At 52.8% G+C, this 20,210-nt stretch overlaps 1 protein-coding gene across 4 annotated transcripts in view; it reads right to left on the bottom strand.

Annotated features, from left to right (window-relative positions):
* Positions 1-20,210, bottom strand: part of NECTIN1 (nectin cell adhesion molecule 1) — a 97,219-nt gene that overhangs the window by 32,630 nt on the left and 44,379 nt on the right. For 3 of the 4 annotated variants that reach the window (XR_004360731.1, XM_032709531.1, XM_032709533.1), the window contains exons 3-5: positions 19,184-19,486; positions 18,613-18,730; positions 16,611-16,762 (exon numbers count right to left, since the gene is read on the bottom strand). Coding sequence is in view for 3 of the 4 variants with exons in the window: in XM_032709531.1 (XP_032565422.1) it covers positions 16,611-16,762; positions 18,613-18,730; positions 19,184-19,486 (573 nt within the window). In the remaining variant the exon portion in view is untranslated. Of the gene's footprint in view, positions 1-708; positions 7,489-16,610; positions 16,763-18,612; positions 18,731-19,183; positions 19,487-20,210 lie in introns of those variants that run through there. The other variant, XM_032709532.1, reaches the window with a different exon arrangement.

Below are 20,210 nucleotides of genomic sequence, written 5' to 3' on the forward strand. Positions count from 1 at the left end.
CAGTCCCTCAGCACCCCTACAGTATTTAGAGGGGTTTGATGCCCCATTTTAGAGGGGTTTGATGCCCCGTTTTAGAGGGGTTTGATGCCCCATTTCCATGGCAGGCAAGTGTTGCACTATAGGAACACCCTCCTGTGTCAGAGTAAAGGCTGGCCTAGCCCTGTATCCTGCCCTGACCACAGCTAATTCCACGTGCCTGGAGAAAATATAAGTTAAGCTAGTGTGTATTGACATTTTGCCAATAACCTGTCCCCTCTGCCACAGCCAACAGCAACTTCAGAACTTCCTCAGCTATAGGCAGTGTCCTCATCTTTAACACCTTTAATGGATTTTTTCTTCTCTTTGTTTTTCTAGCTCTTTTTTTTTTTTTTTTAGCTCAGGTAAACTTTTGGCACCAGCCAAGGGATTTCACTGTTTACACCAACAAGGCTCCCACCTCCTTTTGTCTGTCTCCAATCTGCTGTTCAAGAATTCCATACAAATATGGCAGTGGCAAAGCCAGTCATTCCCTGCCCACCTCCTCCAGCCCACTGAGCCTTCAGCCTTCACCTGCAAGCAACTCCCAAATTCCAAAATACTGCATATCTTGGGATATTTGCAGCCTAGGCCAGTGGAAAACAGGTACTGCTGTGACTCTCCTTCCAGCTCCCAGCCACGGGGTGCACAACGACGCAGTCCCAGATGCACCAAAAACGAGGAGAACGTCTCTTTTTTTTTTTTCTTTTAAAATTCTTTATTTATAAAAAAGTACATTTTTTTTTCCACAGCTGAGCCACTATTGGTTTTTATACAAGTAAAAGGAAGGGTGATGCAACACCCCACCCACACAAATTATAACCATGAAAATGTCCCCCACCCCCATCCCTCCAGGACTCCAAATGAACAAATTACAAAGGATGGAAAACTGGACCAAAAAAAAAAAATACAACAAACAAACAAACAAAAATCATAAAAGTCCATTACATTATTATTATTTTTTATTTTTATTTTGTACAAAAGCACTTACAACACAGATTACAAAAAAAAAAAAAAAAGTGGGGTTAGGGTTGTTTGTCTGTCTGCAGTCTTTATTCCACAATGATAATTACAGCAAGAGGATGAAGAAAAAGAGAGATAAAATCACTGGAGCTAAGGAATCATGGTTGTTTTGTTGGTTTTTTTTTTTAAAAAGAAAGGCAAAAGAAAAGAAAATCCAGATCCTCAGCATGAGTCCCTCCACCAGTACCAGCTTCTGCCAGTGGAGGATCTGACCCCATATGCTCCTTACATTCACCCCCAGGTAAACTGCATATGGAAAGTCACACTGGTCCAAAACACGAAGTTTTGAGACCCAAACTCACCCTCCTCTCTAAGGCTTGGGTTTCCTTCCCTTGCTGGTGGGCTGAATCCCCCCTTCACCCCCCTCTGCCCTCGGTCCCCCCCACCCCCGTGGCCCCTGGGGAGAGGTTGGTGAGTTTTGGGAGTGATGGTGGGGCCGTGGTGGGACCTGAGAGCTTCCCACCCTTGCCCTGCCTCTCCCAGGGTGCAGCTGCAGCTGCTGGCACATCTCAGCAGGTACCAGGGGGTGGCAAGGGGGGTGAATACAGAACAGGCATCAGTGCACACCAGGCTGGCAGTGCCCCCTCTCCCCATCGGGGTCCACTGCCCACAGCCTGGGCAGACCCAAAACTTCAGTGCTACGACAGCAGAGGCTGTGAACTCAGAAAAATGGGGAAAGTGGATTTTAACCTGCTGGCAAAAGGCTCCAACCCGTCTCACTGGTTCCCTTCCCAGAACAAACCGGGCCTGGGATGCCCTCGTTTCCACAGTGGGAAACCTCTGAGCCTGCAGGAATGACACATCTGACTCCCTCACGGAGCTGGGCAGGGGGGGGTTTCCCCTCCACCTAAGGATTGGTGCCCAAAACTCCCAAAAATCCGTGTGCGTGTGTGTGTGTGTGTGTGCTCATGCATGGGGAAGGAAAACAGCAAAGCAGAGCAGCAGCCCCTGTTCTAATCACATTCCCTTCTCTAATTGCTTGAAGATCAATCTTTGGAATCTCTCTCTCTCTCTCTCACCCTCTGTGATTTCTGCAGAACAGTTGTTGTTTCTTTTTGACTCAACATCAGGAAAATGGCTCCCATTGTCCCTTATGTCTTTGCAATCAATTTGGTGTAACCACTTCAGTTTGTTGATTTATTTCATGAAGAAATCCTCAGGTTGTTTCTTTTTTTAATTTATTTTTTTTTTCTCCCTGGTTGAATGAAAATAACTTAACAGGGGGAAAAAAACCCTGGTAATTAAATAAGGGAAAATAACATCACCAGGGTGAATTGCAATGAATAATCCTAGAGATAAGCCCCAGCAGGAAAACAGCTGGGGTGTCTTTGTACATAAACCACAGGTTCATTTTGGGTTGTGACACAGATGGGTTTGCTTGCACAGCTCCCTGAAAACACAGAAGGAAGAATCTGGGGCATCAGCCCAAATTCACCTGTGTTTTGGGTCATGAGATCCATGGGGCTCAGCCTGAGCTCCCCCTCAGCCTGCTCAGCTTCCACACACACCCAGCTCAGTCCTGAGGTCCCAAAGGCTTTGCCCCACGCTGCCACCCTGGATCAGGGCTTGGGAAGTGAAAAAGCACCACATTGATATGTCTTTTCACTGGCAAGAGCCCAGCACGGGGATCCCAAAAACGATCCCTTCCAATGGATGGGGCAGCTGCCACAGCTCTGAGGCACTGACACCCAGCCCAGAGCAGGGGGAAGGCATTTCCCAGGCACAAAAGCCAGCCCAGGTACCACTAATGGGACACACCAGTTCAGGACTGGTGTGAAATGGGACAGTTCCTGGAGAGCAGCAGCTCCCTAGCACCGGGGAGGAGAGGCAGCCAGCACAGGGCTGGGCACTGAGAGCACAGGGACAGCTTCCCTCTCCCAACTGGAAGCTTCCACTTGCTCTTTTCCCAGGTCCCACGGGGACCTTTTATGCCTCCTTAGCACCTCTGATGAAAGGGGGGTGGAGAAGCCGGGGATTTTTCACCTGAGGGTCCCAGAGAGGTCACCCAGCCTGGGAGCTGTGAAACTCCAGCCTGACACAATCTGCCCACTGCCAGAAACTGGGGCACAAAGGGACAAGTGACCCTGTCCCCTGAGGAAAGAACAGACTGCCCCTCTGACCCCCTCACAGCCCAGGAGCCCCCCGGGGCCAGCAGGCAGGTTGTCCCTGCAAGGTGAGCACTGCAGGGTTTCCAGCACCTTCCCTGCCCTGCAGAACCCCCCCAGGAAGGTGTTGTTCAATCTGGCAGCTCTCCTGAGCTCCCCCTCTCATTCAGGTAGAGACAGGTACCCCCTTCTTCCTGGTGATGCTGGAAAACCTGATCTAATTACCTTCAAGGGCTCCCTCAGAGCAATTTAACCCAGAGGAGACAGTGATGCTATTACAGGACCAAAACAGATCTCAGATGGAACATCAATCTGATTTTCCACCCCCACACTTCTTTTTTCTTCTGCCTTTTTTTTATGGATTAATGGCTAATCACCTGGCTAATTGCCACCCCAAGAGCCTCTTGGCCATTTAGCTGACCTTGCAGGGGACAGCAGGAAGCAAATCACAGCATAGAGGTGGCATTTCTCCATGGCTGCAGGGATAACTGCACCAAGGGAGCAATGCTGGAGGGCCCAAGGATGAGAGGAATGCACTCCTGAACCTTGAACTTGCAGGGCACCTCACTGCTGGGCCAGGCAACGCTGCCTAAGGATCTTCCACTCCAGGCTTGTTCAGGTTCTGGATGAAAAACAATCATTTGACCCCTTTTCTGACCCACTGTGACAAGGTAAGTGGCTGAGCTAAGTCCTGCATTTGTGCTGGTGCACTATTGGGGAGGAAAAAAATGTGCTGCAGCAGGAAGGGAACGAGCTTGGAAATCCCACATTGCTCCACTATCTCCTTCCCTTTCCCTGGGTTTTTGGAGCCCCATTCAGTGAACCATGTGGACAGTGTGTGAATAGGCAGCAAATAAGCCATGTCAAAAAATGACACCTCCAAATGCAAAGGATTAACTCCCCAAAGCAGATTGCTCAGGACTCCCTGTTCATAATTCCTGAAAGCCAGACCTTAACCTGGGAACATCCCCACTGTCCTGTTCTCTCCCAGGCCCTTCTGCTCTGTCTGCCAGGCTTTGTGCCTTTGCTCTCTAGGGCTCAGCTTCCCTGTGGGGTCAGTGCAGTGGGAATTTGCCAGCTCAGAGCAGTGGCCCCTGCCTGTGACTAATGAAGAACACGAAGAATCGCTGCTGGACCCTGCAGATTTCATAAAAGCTTCTTTTCTTCCAAACCCATCCCCTCACAGAGTGTGCCTGTGCTGGGGGAAATCTGCAGAGGAGGGTCTGTGCCACTGACTGCACTCTGGGGATGGACCACCCAGAGTTTGGTGTTGGGGACACTGTCACAATCCTGGTCAGAGCCTGGTTGTGAAATTCAGACCTAAAGGATTATTCACTTGACAGAAGGACTTTGCTGGGAATTCCAGGCTCTGCAGCACACCCCGTGTTGCTCTGGGGTGAGCTGTGGCTGGGGTACAACCCTCAGCTGTGCTGCCCTGCCCTGCTCCAGATTACAGATTCCTTGGGGGAATTAAAGCCCTGTGGATGCTGCTATCCCAAGGCACTGGAGGGAAGCCATTCCCACTCCTAACCACCAGCCCCTGCTAGTCATCAGAGATATGTTAAGAGGTTTTATTTCCTTTACTGGGGGGGTTTCTTGCTAGCAGGGTGCTCCTAGGGGCAGTGGACGGACCCAGGAAGGTTTTAGCCTCATTTTTTAAGCTTCAGCCTGAGAGACCTCAAGGGAATCTCTGCCTGCCCTGCCTTCCAGAGGACATAAAGCAGCCTTCCTGTGGCATGTGGCTGTTCTGCCAGAAGCCAGGAAGCCTGAGGGGCTGGCAGGAACAGCAGGAAGATTGCAGCCCAACAATTGGATTTCCCACTCCCCTTCCCCACTAACGCAATCAGAGCAAGGGACAACAAACTGTGGATGGCTCAGGCTGAGCTTCATGTGGCCTGGACCAAGAACCACATGGTGAAGGGGAGCACTGGAAGCTGCTTGGATCAGAGATCCGACCTTGACTCATCTGTGTGGGTCTGCCTCTCCACCCTCCCTTTCGTAGCAGGATAAACCACTGGATGCTATGGAACAAAACCCAGCGGGTAAGGCAGGAGGAGAATTAGTCCTGCTATTTTTAGATGTGCATGATAATACAGCTCAGAAAACTGGGGATTTCTTTTCAAACAAAAGATTTATTTATACATCAAATTAAAAAAAAAAAAAATAAAATTAACCCGCAAGAAGAAAAATAAGCCCCAACCCAGTGAATCTAATTTTGGAGACGGTCGGTGTGAGACAGAGGACCCTGAAGTCTGGAATCCCATTTATCCACAGAGCAGAGATAGCAGCAATCCAAACCTCCCCATCACAACACAGTGGCTCAAGGGAAGGAGGACGAGATCAATACCCCAGGCTCAATCACTCCTACCCTGTCTACCAAGCCTGTGCTTAGAAGAGGGATGTGATATTGAAGAAGTGGCAATCAATGCCAACTATGTGGTACAGCCAAGGCTGAGGTTGTTGCTAGGAGAGAGAGAGAGAGAGAGGGAGAGAGAAAGAAGAAGCACCCCCATGCTCTGACCAGAATAATAAAAAAAAAAAAGTGTAAACACATGACAGTTAAGTCTCAGTGGTATAACCAAAGCCAGGGGCTGATCCTGCCCTGCCAGGGTGTGCAGAGCTGAAGGCAGTGGGTGTGTGGAAGCGAAGTGTTCTCGGTTGGTCCCTTCCCCAGTCGGTGTGTGCCCGACTTGTGCCCCCAGTGAACTGCTCTGTGGCTGGTACTGACAACAACAACAGCAACAAGAACAAAAAAGAGCCAGCATTTCTCTGAGCCATCACAGGGGGAAAAATGTCAGCAATAAATACTCCTCTTCTTTCTTTTAAAAGAACACTCAGACAAAGACAGAAAACGAAAAGCCAGGAAATAATAAATTGTGGAGGGAAAATGGCAGTTTTGTTTCCCTGCTCTGCTATCAGCCCATGCACCTGGGGTTTGGTCTAGGGCTTTTTTCCCCCCCTTTCTCCTCATTTTCCTTTTACTGAGTCATTAAAAACTGGGTGTGGATCTCTCCAGGTGTGCAGCAGGCAATGGGAATGTCACCCAGACCCCACTGAAGGAAAAAAACCAAGCGATTAGGGGGAAAACCCAAATCTCTTCACCTGATAAAATGGCACCTATGTTTCCATTGCCATAAAGTTTCCTGGCCTCTGTCCTACGGACAGCCCCCGCCTCCCAAGGTTAAAAACAAACAAACAAGACAACATACAAACAAATTCCAGTGTTTCAGGGGGGTGGGAGCGGGAGGAGGAACCCTCGGGGAGGGGAGTGGGGCCGAAGGGCACTCTGAGACATGAAGACACAAAACAGAGTGTAATATACAGGCTGGGCAACAGTCGTTAAAGCAAAGAGTAACACCTAAGCCACCGACCAATACAAACACCACAGAAGGGGACGAAAAGTCGTCGAGAGATTAAAAAGCAAAAAAAAAAAAAAAAAAAAAGGAAAAAAAACCAAAAAACCGAAAAACCGAGAGAAGAGAGAAAATAATTACCCAACCTCCCGCCTCCCTTTAATGCCTTCCCCCCCCCCCAAAAAAAAAAAAACCGATCTGTAAGCAAAGCTGCCCCTCCTTTCCCTGCCCCAGCCCTTCCTTGCCAGTGCTGGAAGTGTCCAAAAGTCTGTGCTGGGGCTGGCTGGGGGGGCGAGCGTGTGTGTGTGTGTGTTTGTGTGCAGGGGGGAGCGCGGGTGTGCAAGCTCCGAGGGGTGCAGGGGAGCAGGAGGGCATCACTCGTGTGTGTGTGTGTGTGTGTTGTGTGGTGTGTGTGTGGTGTGTGTGTTGGTGCAGCAGTGCCGTGCCAGGCTACACGTACCACTCCTTTTTGGAAATAAAAGACCCGTCGTTCTGCGACACCATGTTCTCGGCCATGTCGAGCTGCTCGGGGTCGTACTGGAAGCCGAGTGTCCTTTCGTCGTAGGGCTCAGGGTGGGCCTCCCCCTCGTCTACGGTGAAGTAAGGCCTCTTGGCGTCCTCCTCGTAGGCTTTGGGGCCGCCCAGCTTGCGCTCGCCGCCCGCCTCCTCGTCCTCGTCCTCGTAGGTGCTGCCGCCCAACGGGCCCGGCTTCTTCTCGTCGTCCGAGTCGTCGGGGTACTGCAGGTTCTGGGCCATGGGGGGGTGGTGCTGTGGGATGCCGGCCTTGCTGTAGCCGTTGCCGTACACGTGCTTCTTTGTGCTGTAGTCACCCTTGAAGGTGTGACGCCGGCGCCGGAGTACCACAAAGAGCACCACGGCCACCAGCAGGACCAGCGAGACGCCGCCCACTATGCCCCCAATCACCGGTGTGGGGATGTTCGGCTGCACCATGGATTTGTGATCATCGATTGGAGACGGGGTGTAGGGGAATTCTGGGTAGGAAAAGACAGATGGAAGGGGGAACAGTGTCAAACCATGCGGAAACGCGCCCCTCCCTCCATGCTTTCATTGCCAGTTTGGGGAGGGGAGGGGGGGGGGGGTGAGGGGGTGGGAAGATGAGGGTAAGGAACAGGGAAGGGAAAAACTAGGGAAAAGGGAATAGGGGCGTCCTCACGGGGGTCAGCTCTGCCTTAGCGAGGGGAGCGCAGCGTGCCGTGCCAAGCTGGCCAAGCCTCATGCAGGAGCCCCGGGGGCTGGAAGCAGTGTGTCTGTCCCTCCCCACCCCACCTGGTCTCTCCGGACGTGCTCAGATCCCACCAGCCCAGTGTCTTGAGTCCGGACGCTTTCCGCTTTACCGGGTGACATTTTTCCAGTTCCGGTTGCCCAGAGCGCTCTGGCAGCCCCAGAGTGCTCCTGGTGGGGAGCTACACCCACATCCCAGTCCAGCGGTGGGCACCGAGATGCCACAACTGCTCCTGGAGGTGCCACGCTGGACCTGCCAGCTTGGCATCCTCCTCCTGGCATCCCAGCCTGGACCACAACCAGTTCAGTCCAGAGCAGGAGGCACCAGCACCTTGTGATCTCCCACCCACACACCCACAAGTGCTGTGTGGCTGCTCAGTCCTGCTGGCTCCTGACCCCGTGTGCTGACCCTGCAGCACAGGGACACAGACCTCCCACTGCTTCTTTTTCTTCCATGGCCAGCCCAGTGCCACTACTCATGCTAATCTCGTTCCTACAGTTACCCTGACCCATTTAAAAAAAAAAATAAATAACTCAAAAGAAAAAGAGAAAAAGAGATGAGAAAGCAGCTCTCTTCCCTTTCATGCAGTTCAACACCTACACCTTGGCACAGATAAAGTTTGATCCAGGACTTGAATCAACTTCCTGATGCTCCCTGGGCACAGTTACAGCCCCTGGCCAAACTCAGCTTTCACACAGTGCCTGTTGAACACCCGTGTCCACGAGGCATTAAGCATCACATGGTTGTCTCAGTCCTTCACCTGCCTCTGAATTTAGACAGCAGGCGCCTGGTTAATGCCCCGTGGCAGCCTTGCCCTTGCACACCAGGCTCAGACCTCTCCCACTGCTCTTCCCACCCCAAGGCCTGTCTGCCAGCCCTGCTCTGAGCTGCAAACCTTTGGTGCTGCTCCAGAGCCTCCTGGCCCTCAGTTTTTACTCCAGCAGCCAAGGAGAGGGGCAGGGTGAGCAGCAATCTCAACGTGCCCTCCCAGAGAGCAGCCAGGATGGGGAGATGGGGAAAGAGGGGCTCAAAGGAGCAGATTCCAAAGGGATATGAGGCAGTGTCTGCCTCCTACCCCTCTTCACGTCCCTGCTGGCAGGGAGTGGGGTTCTGCAGCACAGCTTAGCCCAGCAGCTGAGCAAGAGGGGAGAAAAGAGCTTCCCCCCAACAGAGGCAGTTCCTGAAACAGCTGCAGATTTTGGACAAGGGCACTGAGTTTGAGCAATTGCTGGCCTGATCCATAAATGGGGCTTTTTTTTGTGCCTGAAAGCTGATTTATTCCTGCCTTTCTTGAGACGCCAACCCGACAACAGCATCTTGGTCCCTGCAGTGCTGCCTTGCCTCGAGCAAAGCTTCATGAGGCTGAACCCACACAGAGAGCAGCCCACTGGGCAGAGTGGGCTGGGGACAGGCAGATGGGGGGGTCCCTGCTGCAGCCACAATGAGGAGCAAGATGCTGTGCAGGCAGGAGCCAGCATTTTTCCAAAGACAGCCTTTGGAGCAGCAGCAAGGGCATGTCTTTCAGCACAGGGAGCTGGGGCTGGGTTCTGGAAAGCCAAAACCACATGTTGCATCAACAGAAGGCTTGTCACAGCCAGCTGGTTAATGCAAAACCTCTCTGCAGGGACAGCAGGAAAAGTCACGTCCATCCCCTCATGGTCTTGGCTGCTGAGGGCTCGTCCTCAACCACACTGTTCCTTCTCCCCCTGCCCAAGCCACTTCCCAGGGCTGCTCCTTGCCCTCACAGCCTCTGCAACCCTGTGGTGCCCGATTCCCAAAACTGTGCACAAAGCAGGGACCACCTGGAGGCTGAGTGGGAGCAGGGGAAGACCGGCAAGCAGCTCAGTCCCCAGGGGCTCTCTGTTTTATTTTCCCACAGCTCCGATCCGAAGCCTCTTCGCGCCCTGCTGTTCCCTACAGCAAGGCTGATGTTGTGCGTGGGACCACGGGCCCCAAAATCCACCCTGAGAAGACCCAGACATGGTGTGTAGTGTCCCTCTGCCTCCCTGCTCTGGAACACAGATCCTAGAGGGGCAGTCTGTGCCCGATTCCTGAAGGAGCTTGGCCCACTTTTCCCTTAAAGGCCTCATTAGCAGTCCAGGTTGGACGCACGAAGCGAAAAGGGGGAGAGAGGGATGTTTTTCCACCTTTTCTTACAGATATTTATTTTTTCCTGCCCTTTGTGCTGCCCACCCCTGAGACAGCACCCGCCCACGTGCCGCCCCCCTGGCACTGCCAACGCCGTGGACACGAGCACGAGCACGAGCCGCCGTGTTGGCTTTCACACGTCGCTCGGGGAAGGAACTATTTTCTGCTCCCGTCCCATCCCCATCCTCCTCGCAGTGGCCCAGTTCCCATGCCAGAGAAAACAAACCCGAACTGTGGGAAGAGAAGGGAGAGGAAGGACGGGGAAGATCACAAGCCAGCAGCCGAAATCATCCCTTCCTCAGGCACGTTTTGCTCCCAGCGCATCCCTCCGGACCGGACACACGGGGGGCTCCGGGGGTGCCATGGGGATGGTGGGTGACCCCGGGGTGAGGGGATGGGCAGAACCGAGGGGCCAGTGGTCCAAGGAGGAGGGGTCCTGGCCACTCCAGAGCCCGGCACTGCCACTGGATGGCGGCACAGACCGGCGCTGGCTCCGCAGCAGGGTGGGCACTGCCGGCGACCCTCACCCTGCTCCAGCAGCGAGGGCGGGATGAGCCGGGAAGGGAGGAGTGTTCCCTGGGAAGGCAGCAGCATTCCCCAGGCAGGGCTATGCCTCTGCCTTGCAACAAGGTGCCTTGGTGCCAAGGCAGGTGGTGAGCAGGGAGCAGCGTGTCAGCTGTGCCTTGGTCCCTGTCACGGTGTCCCCATCCAGCTCCCAGGTTAATTAATGACTGGGACAGGTCTGGCTCACAGTGGGCACCTCTCCACATGCAGCCACTGCTCCAGCCCCCACAGAGGGGGACTCACTCAGAGCCCCCACAGAGGGGGACTCTGTCCACTCAGTTTTGTGTCTGGGGTGCAAAGAGAGCAGCGCTGCAGCCTGGGCAAGAGAGAGGGGGCAAGTGTGGGAAAAGGAACTCTCTTTTTGTGTCCAAGGGGGGCGTGAAATTTCTGGAAACTGGTGCGATGCCTGAGCGTGATTGGGGGCCCCCATGTGAAAAATCCATTAGGAAGAGCCTGGAGAGAATTAAAGCCGCTGTGAAAAGCGGCCTGGAGAAACAGGAGACAGCAGAGCAGAGGGAGGGGGAACAAGCCAGGCTTTAATGCCAGCATAAAAAGCCTCCCCCCCCTCTCGCCACCCCCCAGCCCTCATAAAAAGAGGGAGTGCTGTATGAATAGGAATTAAAGCAGCAACACTATCTGCCCGTGCCCGGCTCTGCCAGCTGTTGCATTCAGCCCAGCTTCCTGTCCCCGTGCCAGGAGCTGGACCTCTGGGACAGCAGCTGGGAACGCTGGGGGGTCACGCTGGGCTCCGCTCTGGCACCCGGCCGAGCCCACAGGTTCTCTTTGATCCCTCCATCCCCGGCTCCAGGCACCTCCTGCCCTCCCCCTGCAGCACCCCCGGGCACAGCAGAGCAGCCACTGCAGGGACAGACCCTCCCCAGCACCGGAGCGGCCTCGAAAATAAAGACTTTTTAAAAATCACGTCTCTCTTCTCATGGCCGGCTTCCAATAAAAACGAGGCGCATGCAAATCATCCCACCTGCCCATCAATCCCACTTCTAATGCCTTTTGAACCTGCTGGCCAATTTCAGTGCTATCTGACAGAAGGAGAATGAACCAAAATTAGCCCTCTTATAAAGCTCTTGGTGAGAGCTGGAGAGGGATCCTTGGTAGAGGTGGGAGCTAAACCTCATTAGACATCAGAGAACCCAGAAGGGACAAGAGGCTGCTCCCAAAGGGCAGGATGGGCCCATATCAGAAAAAGTATATTTTTAGACACCAAGTAATTCTTCTGTGATATGCAGATCCACGGGAAACCAGCTTTCAAAAGCCCTTCTGCTCATCACACTGCTCGGATATTTTAAAAGATTCTACTTCCTGTGGACACGTTTCTTCTTGAAGGCACATTTCCATCCTTTTGCCTTCAATCGTAAAGACCAAGGAAAAACCCAGCACCAGGTACAGCTCTCCCTGCAGCCATGGGCACTGAGGAAAATGTCAAACTCCATGAGAAATCACCTTCTGGACATGTGTCAGCCCAAGCTGCTCCTTGCACGAAGCTCTTCCAGAGGAAGGCTCTGGATTTCCTTCTACCTTGCAAAACCAAACACCCGCCGCAATTCAGGAGCAGGAACCTGAATTCCAACGGATTCATGGGGCTTCCCAGTTCCCAGCTGGCCTCAGCAAACACAACAATGACTATGTGGGTGTCGTTTTTAAGAGGCAGATTGCTGATGGCAAACTTCCCCTGCCCGGAAGAGTCCACGCCAGATTATCCCAGGACTTTGCCCCCCTGCTGTGTACAGGAGTGAAGATAAGGAGATACCTCTGGACCTGCCTCAGCCTGGAATTTGAGAAGCCCGTAGCACTGCTGCCCTTTTGCCTTCCCCTTTGCACCTCTGCATGCCCACCTCCAGCTCCAAGGGCTCCTGCCTTTCCTCTCCCTTCCAGGGGTTCCTCGCGCAGATGGAGGGAGAGGAGGCAGTCGGGGGGGGGGTGTAGAAAAACCACTGGCAACTAATCCAGAAGTTCAGCAGCTGCCACTGGCATTTCAGAGTGTGACGGCTTCCAGGCCAGATGCCAAACGTGTCTTAGGTTCTAATCTCTCTGTCAGGTCACCTATCACTTGTCAATCAAGCCCTGCTCCCGCTGGCACAGATGCCACCAGACAGGATGCAGCAGCAGACACTCCGGAAGATTAGCATCAGACAGACACCCCCCAGGCTTGTAATCAGACAGACACCCCCCAGGCTTGTTCCTCTGCAGCCCCCCCAGGCCATACATCCTCCCACTTTAAAGCTGCCTGGCCGGTGGTGAGGCTTTGGGAGCACCTGCTTCAGGCTTGGGATTTAGGACTTCCCAGAAAGGGCTTTCCCTGGGTGCTCTGAGCCTCAGCAAAGCCCTGCTGCTGCTGCATGGCAGAGGGTTCCAGCCAGCCCAGGGGCTGTTTGCAGTGACCTTGCTGGGACAAGATCACTGCTGGTGTGTAAATAACTCCCTGCTGCAAGCCAAGTAAACAGGGGGGGTGTGATCAGCCCCTGCCAGCCTTTCCTTCCCCCCAGCCTGTAGCACATCCAAGGCCAGGGCTGGCACAGCCTCTCCCTGCTCCCCCAGCTCTCCTCTGAAGGTCCATGAGGAGAAGGGATGCTTTAACATCTCTCTCCTTGTGCTGAAGCCAGTACAGAAGTGGGTGAATGTCCCCTGCACACACACACACACACAAATATGTATGTACAAACATGCACAGGGGATGGACATGCTCTGCTGCACACAGAAAAGCACATGTTCCTAAATACATGCACACACACACATGCAAATGCACTGGTGTTCCAATCCTGCACACACACATGACTGTGCAGCAGGGCACCACGGTGCAGGCAGCTCTGGGAAGCCCATTTCCACAGCCAGGATGAGGATCAGGGTCACACAGGTGTGTATGTCCATGGCCAGGATTCCCCTGGGGTCACACAGCTGTGTATGTCCATGATCAGGATACAAATGGGGGTCACAACTGTGTATGTCCATGGCCAGGATTCCACTGGGGTCACACATGTGTGTGTCCATGGCCAGGATGCACACAGGGGTCACACAGCTGTGTGTGTCCATGGCCAAGATACAAATTAGGGTCACAGAGGTGTGTTTGGCCCCAACCAGCCCCCTGTGCAGGACCCCCACACCCCACACACGGGCAGTCTCCAACCACAGCCTTTTATTATGTCACCCACCCGCCTGCAATAAATAGTTACATGTCACACTACATGGCTTGGCTGCGCCTGACAAAGGTCCTGCAAGGCAGGGGAAGCTATTATAGGAACAGATTGCTGGAATAAAATATTAAATTTCCACTTATCAATCTCTTTAATGTGCTATAACTCTCATAGAAGCACTCAGCCTTCTCCCTCTGAACAAGTCTCCTTCCCCATCAGGGGCCAGAACCAGCCCTGCCCTCCTCTCTGGGGCCTGGAGGAAGGATTTTGGGTGGCAGGAGGGGGGAGACAGGGAAGCAGAAGGGGGAAAAGCTGCTGCAGGGTTTTCTCTGCATCAGCCTTCTGTGTTGTTTTTTTTCTCCCAAGGCTGGCTGCTCACTAGATTGAACTCCATTTATTGCATGCAGCTCTTGAAAGAGGTTTCGTGGTCCACTGACAATCCCTAAATTGCCTGCAAGACCCAAACAAATGTACCTGTAATAGCTGAGCGAGGAGGGCTGAGCCCTCCCCAGCACTGGCCTAATCGGTCCTCAGGGAGAGCTGGATAAACATATTCAGATCCCATGAATTATTAAAGGCTTGCTTTTTTTTTTTTTTTTTTTATTTAATGTGGTGGAGGCCTGGCCTACTGGGTTGGCTGCTAATCCCTCCTGTCAGGGCAGCCATGGGTGTGCCCTTCATTCCCTCTCATTTAACCTCAACCCCACAATTCAGAGCTTTGGGGACAAACTGAGATTACAGGCAGGCAGACACCAACCCAAACCCCAAAATCCTGCCAGTCCCCGCTTCCTTTGCCAACTCTGTGCTGATGGAGCGTGAGAACAATGCTCTACCAGTCCTCTGAAAAACCACCAGGAAGGGAGACACTTCCAAAAGCCAGAGGGGGAACCCACAGCCCCTCGTGCCCAGAGGAGCCCTCGTGCCTGTGCAGATGAGTTGGTGCAGCCCACCCGGGCTGCAATGCTGCTGTGGTGCTGAGACACATCCCAAACTGCCAGGTGGCAGCAGGAAATGTGAAGAGAAGGCTGTGTGTGGTGTCTGGGAACACGTGTCCTGACACCACAGGTGATACAGGGCGGCTGGACAGACAGAATGACAGCGAGGCTGTACAGGCTGTGCAGGAGTGGAAAGTGAGACGTGGTGCAGAGAGCCTGTTACTCTCAAAGTCTTCTGAACTATTCCACCTCCTTCTCTGTGACTGGGGGCAGAGAGTCTGTTACTCTCAAAGTCTTCTGAACTATTCCACCTCCTTCTCTGTGACTGGGGGCTGAGTTTGGAGGCTTTTGCCCTCTGCTCACTGTTCCAAACTTGCCCCAGTGTTCGAGTTGCTGCGTGGGATGGATTTCTGTTGCCGAAGGGAGTCGGCTCAGTTTGTACCAGGCACTGCCTGCACTGTCCCAGGAATGCTGTGCCTTTGGTGGCAACTCCCATGGCATGGCCAGCAGCTGATTTTGGCCATGACCTTCCCCTGGCTTCAGGCAGTTGGGAGGGTTGGGCACCAAGAGCTTTGTTATTCCACTGCCTTTAGCTGTGGAAACAGCCCCCAGAGAAAAGCTTGTACCAGGAACAACTCAGCAGGCAAGGATCCAGGACAGGAGGTGTGAATTAAAGGCCTGCTACAGTGATAATAATCATAAATAAATACCGGGTAATTAGCATCTAATTAGCACATCCCATCCATTGACCTCCAAGCACTTGGATAGAGGAAGATTAGCCTGGTTTTACCCATGTTACAGAGAGGGGAACTGAGGTGGTGAGGGTGCCAAACACAGAGTTATTGCTCATTTTAGCTGCCCTGGGCTCATATTTATGGTTGCTCAGCATTTACCACCATAGAAAGCAGGTGGAAGGGGCTGGGGCTCAGCCCCCCTGAGAACCCCATTCCATCACACTCAGGTTAAACAACTCCCCAGGCACTGGGGTGGCTCCCAGGGGTGCCTGCTGGCAGAACAGCAGGGCTCTGACTGCCTCGGGGTGGGCAGCAGAAAGGACTAAAAACCCAGGAACCTGCCCTGTATTTCCCTGGGAAGCCCCCAGTGCCCCCTCCAGCTCACAGGCACCTGGGCTGCCCGGGGTGTTTGCAGCCCAGACCTCACTGCAGTGAGGTACTTCGAGCTCTCCTGAGACCCACAGCTGAGCACTGCCTGTCATTAACCCACTGACAAACCAAATCACTCCTTTTACCCCAAAGGAATGGGACAAACTTCCCTTTCCTGCTCTCAAAGCACCAACAGCCACTTTTCCCCTTTGGTGATGCCCTGCAATGTCACTTTGACTCTCTGAAATGAGGCTATTGCCATATGGTATTGCTTTTTTTCCAACTATTTCTTGACATCACTTTCTCTCCCTGACACTACCTAAACTTCTCCACACATCTTTTCCTCACTCCTGTGGCTACACTGATTTGCAAGTCATCAAACTCCTTCTGTCTCATACGACATCACACAGCACCACTGTCCCACTGCCTGCACCCTGGGATGTTATTCCTTTCTGGAGCCCAGACAAAGCCACTCCAGTGCCCATAGCCTCCCAGAAATCAGGCAGGTGAGCAAGTGCACAGACCAACAGGGCATTGGAAGGAGCTCAAATGAAAAACCACGAGTTACCTAACACCAGAAACACCAAACATCATCCTGCACAAATGACTCATCCATCTCACGCCTTGCAGTCCATATCCTCATCCTACCCCTTCTTCTACCTCCCAACAAACATCTCCCTGACGTGTCTTTGCTTTTAACACGCCCGGTGATCTCTCTGAATCTGAAGCAGAAGGCAAGGGGGAAACAAACTGAATACATCTCGGTGCAAGAAAGGAAAAGACAACACGAGGAGAGGAGAAAAGAAAACCCAAGGCAAACCAGCGCAAAACCAGAACAGAGCAAAGAACCCGCTGCCCCCTCTGCGTGGTGGAACTCCCCACCCTGGAAAGGAGATGCTGGTGACTGAGGAGATGTGACTCCCCCTCCCCAGCTCCCTGTCCCCATGGTTCAGAGCACACCAGGTGCTGTCCTACCTGTGACATTGACCTCCACCAGGCCCGACCGCGTGCCGATGGCGTTGGTGGCCTCGCAGACGTAGGTGCCGGCCACGCTGTAGGACACGGGCCCTTTGAAGTAGATGGTGTTGTTCTGGATTTCCACACTCCCTGGCAGAGTCCCGTTTGGCCTGGGGGGGGGGGACAAAGAGCGTGGTTGGCCCCAGAGATGACACCCAGTGGCACCGACACGCTGGGTCTGCTTTTGGGCAGGTCTGCTTTTGGGCAGGTCCAGGAGCTGGTGATGCTGTCTGGAAGGTACCCACTGATGTAGCCAGGAAAAGGACACAACCTGACCCTGCTCTGCTCCAATTTCCTGCCCATGTAACACTCCTGGGCAGCTGATCAGCCAGTGTTAATTGCAACTCAGGCTCTAAAAGAACGGTGTTGATTTAAAGCCCTGCCATCTATGACCTGCCCACGTCAGAACAGCAAGTGTGAAGCTGGAATAATGCAAAACTAGAATAAATGAACAAAGGCAGACAAAAAAAAAATAAAAAAGCCCCTGTGTGTTAGGAAAAGACACACATGGCCTGGTTATTCTTAATTACTGAAGCAAAGTAAAGTAATTACTTCTCTTAGGCAATTAAAAATTACTCAAGTAATTCCTTCCCCTCCTCCCAACCCAAATGTGCACATATTGTCAGCAATTTGTAAGAAACAAAAGGGAATAATGGGGGCATAATTAGGATTGTCAAGAAGTGCCTAAATGCACATGCACTTCTTTTGCATGTCTACATACACACACAGGCACACAGGTACAGCAAACATTTGAGTGTTTCCCAGCTACACCAATCCAGTGATCCCAAAACTGATGGGAGAACAGAACACCCTAACCTTGGTCCCCACAGAGCCCTGGATCTACAAAGACAAGGGCACATCTTGTGGGGTGGGATGCTAAATAAGGCCATCTCCTCCTCTGACAGCTCCCCTGACTGTTGCTCATCACCATCCAAATGGCAGGGGAGGAAAGCACTGCTGGGTTTTACATTCCAGGCAGGAGCAAAACAGCAGCAGCAGTAATTGCTTCCTGACCTCCGGGAAGGGGAAGAGGAACATGTGAGCACAGAAATAGCCTCAAGTGGCATCTTTTCTGCCGTGGGTGCATCTCGGCCTCTGAGGCTTTCCTGGAAATGTTGTGGGGAGCCCAGAGAGCCCCTCGGAGTTTAAGGCAGCCTGGCAGAACCAAGAGATGGAGGGAGCTGGGGATGAGGACTAGAAGAAAGGCAAGAAAAACAATCCTCTTCAGACTTTCCCTTTGAACAGTTTGATCTGGGAAGTGAAATGAGAGAGAATATGCTCCTTGCAAAGCCATGTTGAGAGCCTCTTTCCTGATGACAAATGCCAGCTGAAAAGAAGAAAGGATCCATTTGATCTTTCTCTTTTAAAGTTACATGAGTGCTTATAGAAGAGAGAGAGCAGCAGAGAGAATCACATCAGGTTGTATCAATTCCCATCTGGCTCCCCAGACACCCCTCACTCACTTTTCATGTCTCTTTAGTGTTTTCAGCCAAAAGCTGAAACCCTGGAGGATGAGGAATTGGTTCTGCTTAATGTCAGTCACGTGGGGATCTCCTGGAGCTGATTCCAGGGAAAGGTTGTTCACACACAGACAAATTTTGTGCCATTTGTGCCCCTTTAAGGCAGGGAAATCCTGGGTTATTTTCCAGCTCTGCTACCGAAGCACTTGGTGGTGCTGGGCAAATTAATCACCTTGTCACATCTCAGCTGCTTCACGTCACCAGGGCAGAATATTATTCCAGTGAGGTGAGAACAGGAAGTTTTGCTGGATATTGAGGCTGCAGTGCTGCTGGCAGCAAGTTTCATCACAGGCACAGGTTCTACCTTGGAGTGACACCGCTGACATTAATGGGACTGGGCCCTAATTGACCAGGGGGTGAGTGAGGTGTCTGCAGAGGCTCCCTGGCCCTGGTGGAAGGTGACATGTGCTGCTGAGAGCAGAGGCACTGGAGACACTTACAGCTTCCATTCGTAGGTGTGAGCTGGGGGGTTGGCATCAGATTTGCATATCAGCTTCACATCCTTGCGGTTGAGGAACCAGTTGCCATCAAAGCCCTCGATGGTGACTTCTGGCTCATCTGCAGGGGGGGTGGGAGAGAGGGAAAAGCAGTAGGGAACAGGAGAGGAGAGAGGGAAAAGGAAAGGAAGGAGTTGTGGAAAAGCAAGGAGGAGAAAATGAAACAGGAAGAGATGAGGGGGCAGGGGTGGGAGAAGGAGAGAGATTGCAAGGAGGCAAAGATGACAGGACAAGAAATGTGAGGGAGGGGAGCAAAAGGGACATGGCAGAGGCAGAGAGGGAAGGTGTGAAAAGGAGAAAACATATGATTATTCCGAGGGATCACTTCAGTTTTCACTCTCAAAAAAAAAAAAGAGAGCAGCCTCCACCACACCAACATCCTCCCTTCGGAAAATTCTCTTCTGCCAGACTTCATCCCAGACTTTATCCCGCACCCACCGCAGGGACTGGGCACTGCTCCCTGCCCCCAGCCCTGCCCCCTGCCCTGCTCCAGGCCCTGCCCAGGCCCACTCACACTGCACGTTGAGGGTGATGCTGTCAGTGAACCTGTCCAGCTGGTAGTTGACCACGCACATGAGCTGCTGCCGATGGGCCTCCCGGCTCGGCACCAGCCGGTACCGGCTGATCACCGTGAAGGTGCCGTTGCTGTTCCTGATCTCCTGGAATTCCGCCTCCCCCTTCAGCTTGGTGTCCCAGGTGACAGTGCTGGGGGGCTTCCCGTTGGAGGAGGTGCAGGTGGCCACCAGGATCTTCTCTGTCCTGCCAGACTTCGCAATGAGCGGCCTCTTGGTGCCCTCCATCCAGTTCGTGGGCTTGGCTGCGAGGGAGGGCAGAAAGAAAAGGGTACAATTACAATTTATCAATAAAGAGACGGTCAGCAAACCAATGCTACCCTGTCTACTGCATCCCAAGAGACATCTAGTACCACTGTAACAGACCTTGGGGCGAGCCCAGGATAATTGCTAGCAATTATTCCCCTGTAAGAGTTGCTTTACAGCAGTGCTTGTACACCTTGCACCATCCAGCTGCAGCACCTCTGGGGAAAAAAGAACGGTGGAAGTGGCCTGGATGCACAGATACACAGTGGGAAGTCAATCCTTTCCTGCCAGAGGTTTTCAGCCCTATGTTAGAGAGAAACTGAAACTGGAGAGCAAACAAATCATGTGCACCTTGGCTGTGTCTGTTCCTTCCCAACCCTAAGCTCCATGGACAAGCTCTGCTTGTGCTTAGGATCTCTCTCCTGTCTCTCCTCTCTGTTCACTTGACAGTTACGAGCTCATTAAAACTCCCACAGGGAACTGGCCACTGCTAATGCACCTGCCTTAAGAGTGTAGGTGAGGGGAAAAGGGAACCTGAGGCCTGGGGAGAAGAGGAGGTGTGACAGCTCAGCGAACCACCTACCCTGGGCTCCCTGCTCTTCACCTCTTCCCAGTCAACTTGAAAGATCATCACAGGCAAAAATTTACACCCAAAGATTCACTTCTGCCCTGAGCTGCCGGGACACAGGTCTCAGGTTCCTCCAGATCTGCTGAACTGGAGGC

Source organism: Chiroxiphia lanceolata, chromosome 23 (genome assembly GCF_009829145.1).
Source record: "Chiroxiphia lanceolata isolate bChiLan1 chromosome 23, bChiLan1.pri, whole genome shotgun sequence".
Classification (NCBI taxonomy): domain Eukaryota; kingdom Metazoa; phylum Chordata; class Aves; order Passeriformes; family Pipridae; genus Chiroxiphia; species Chiroxiphia lanceolata.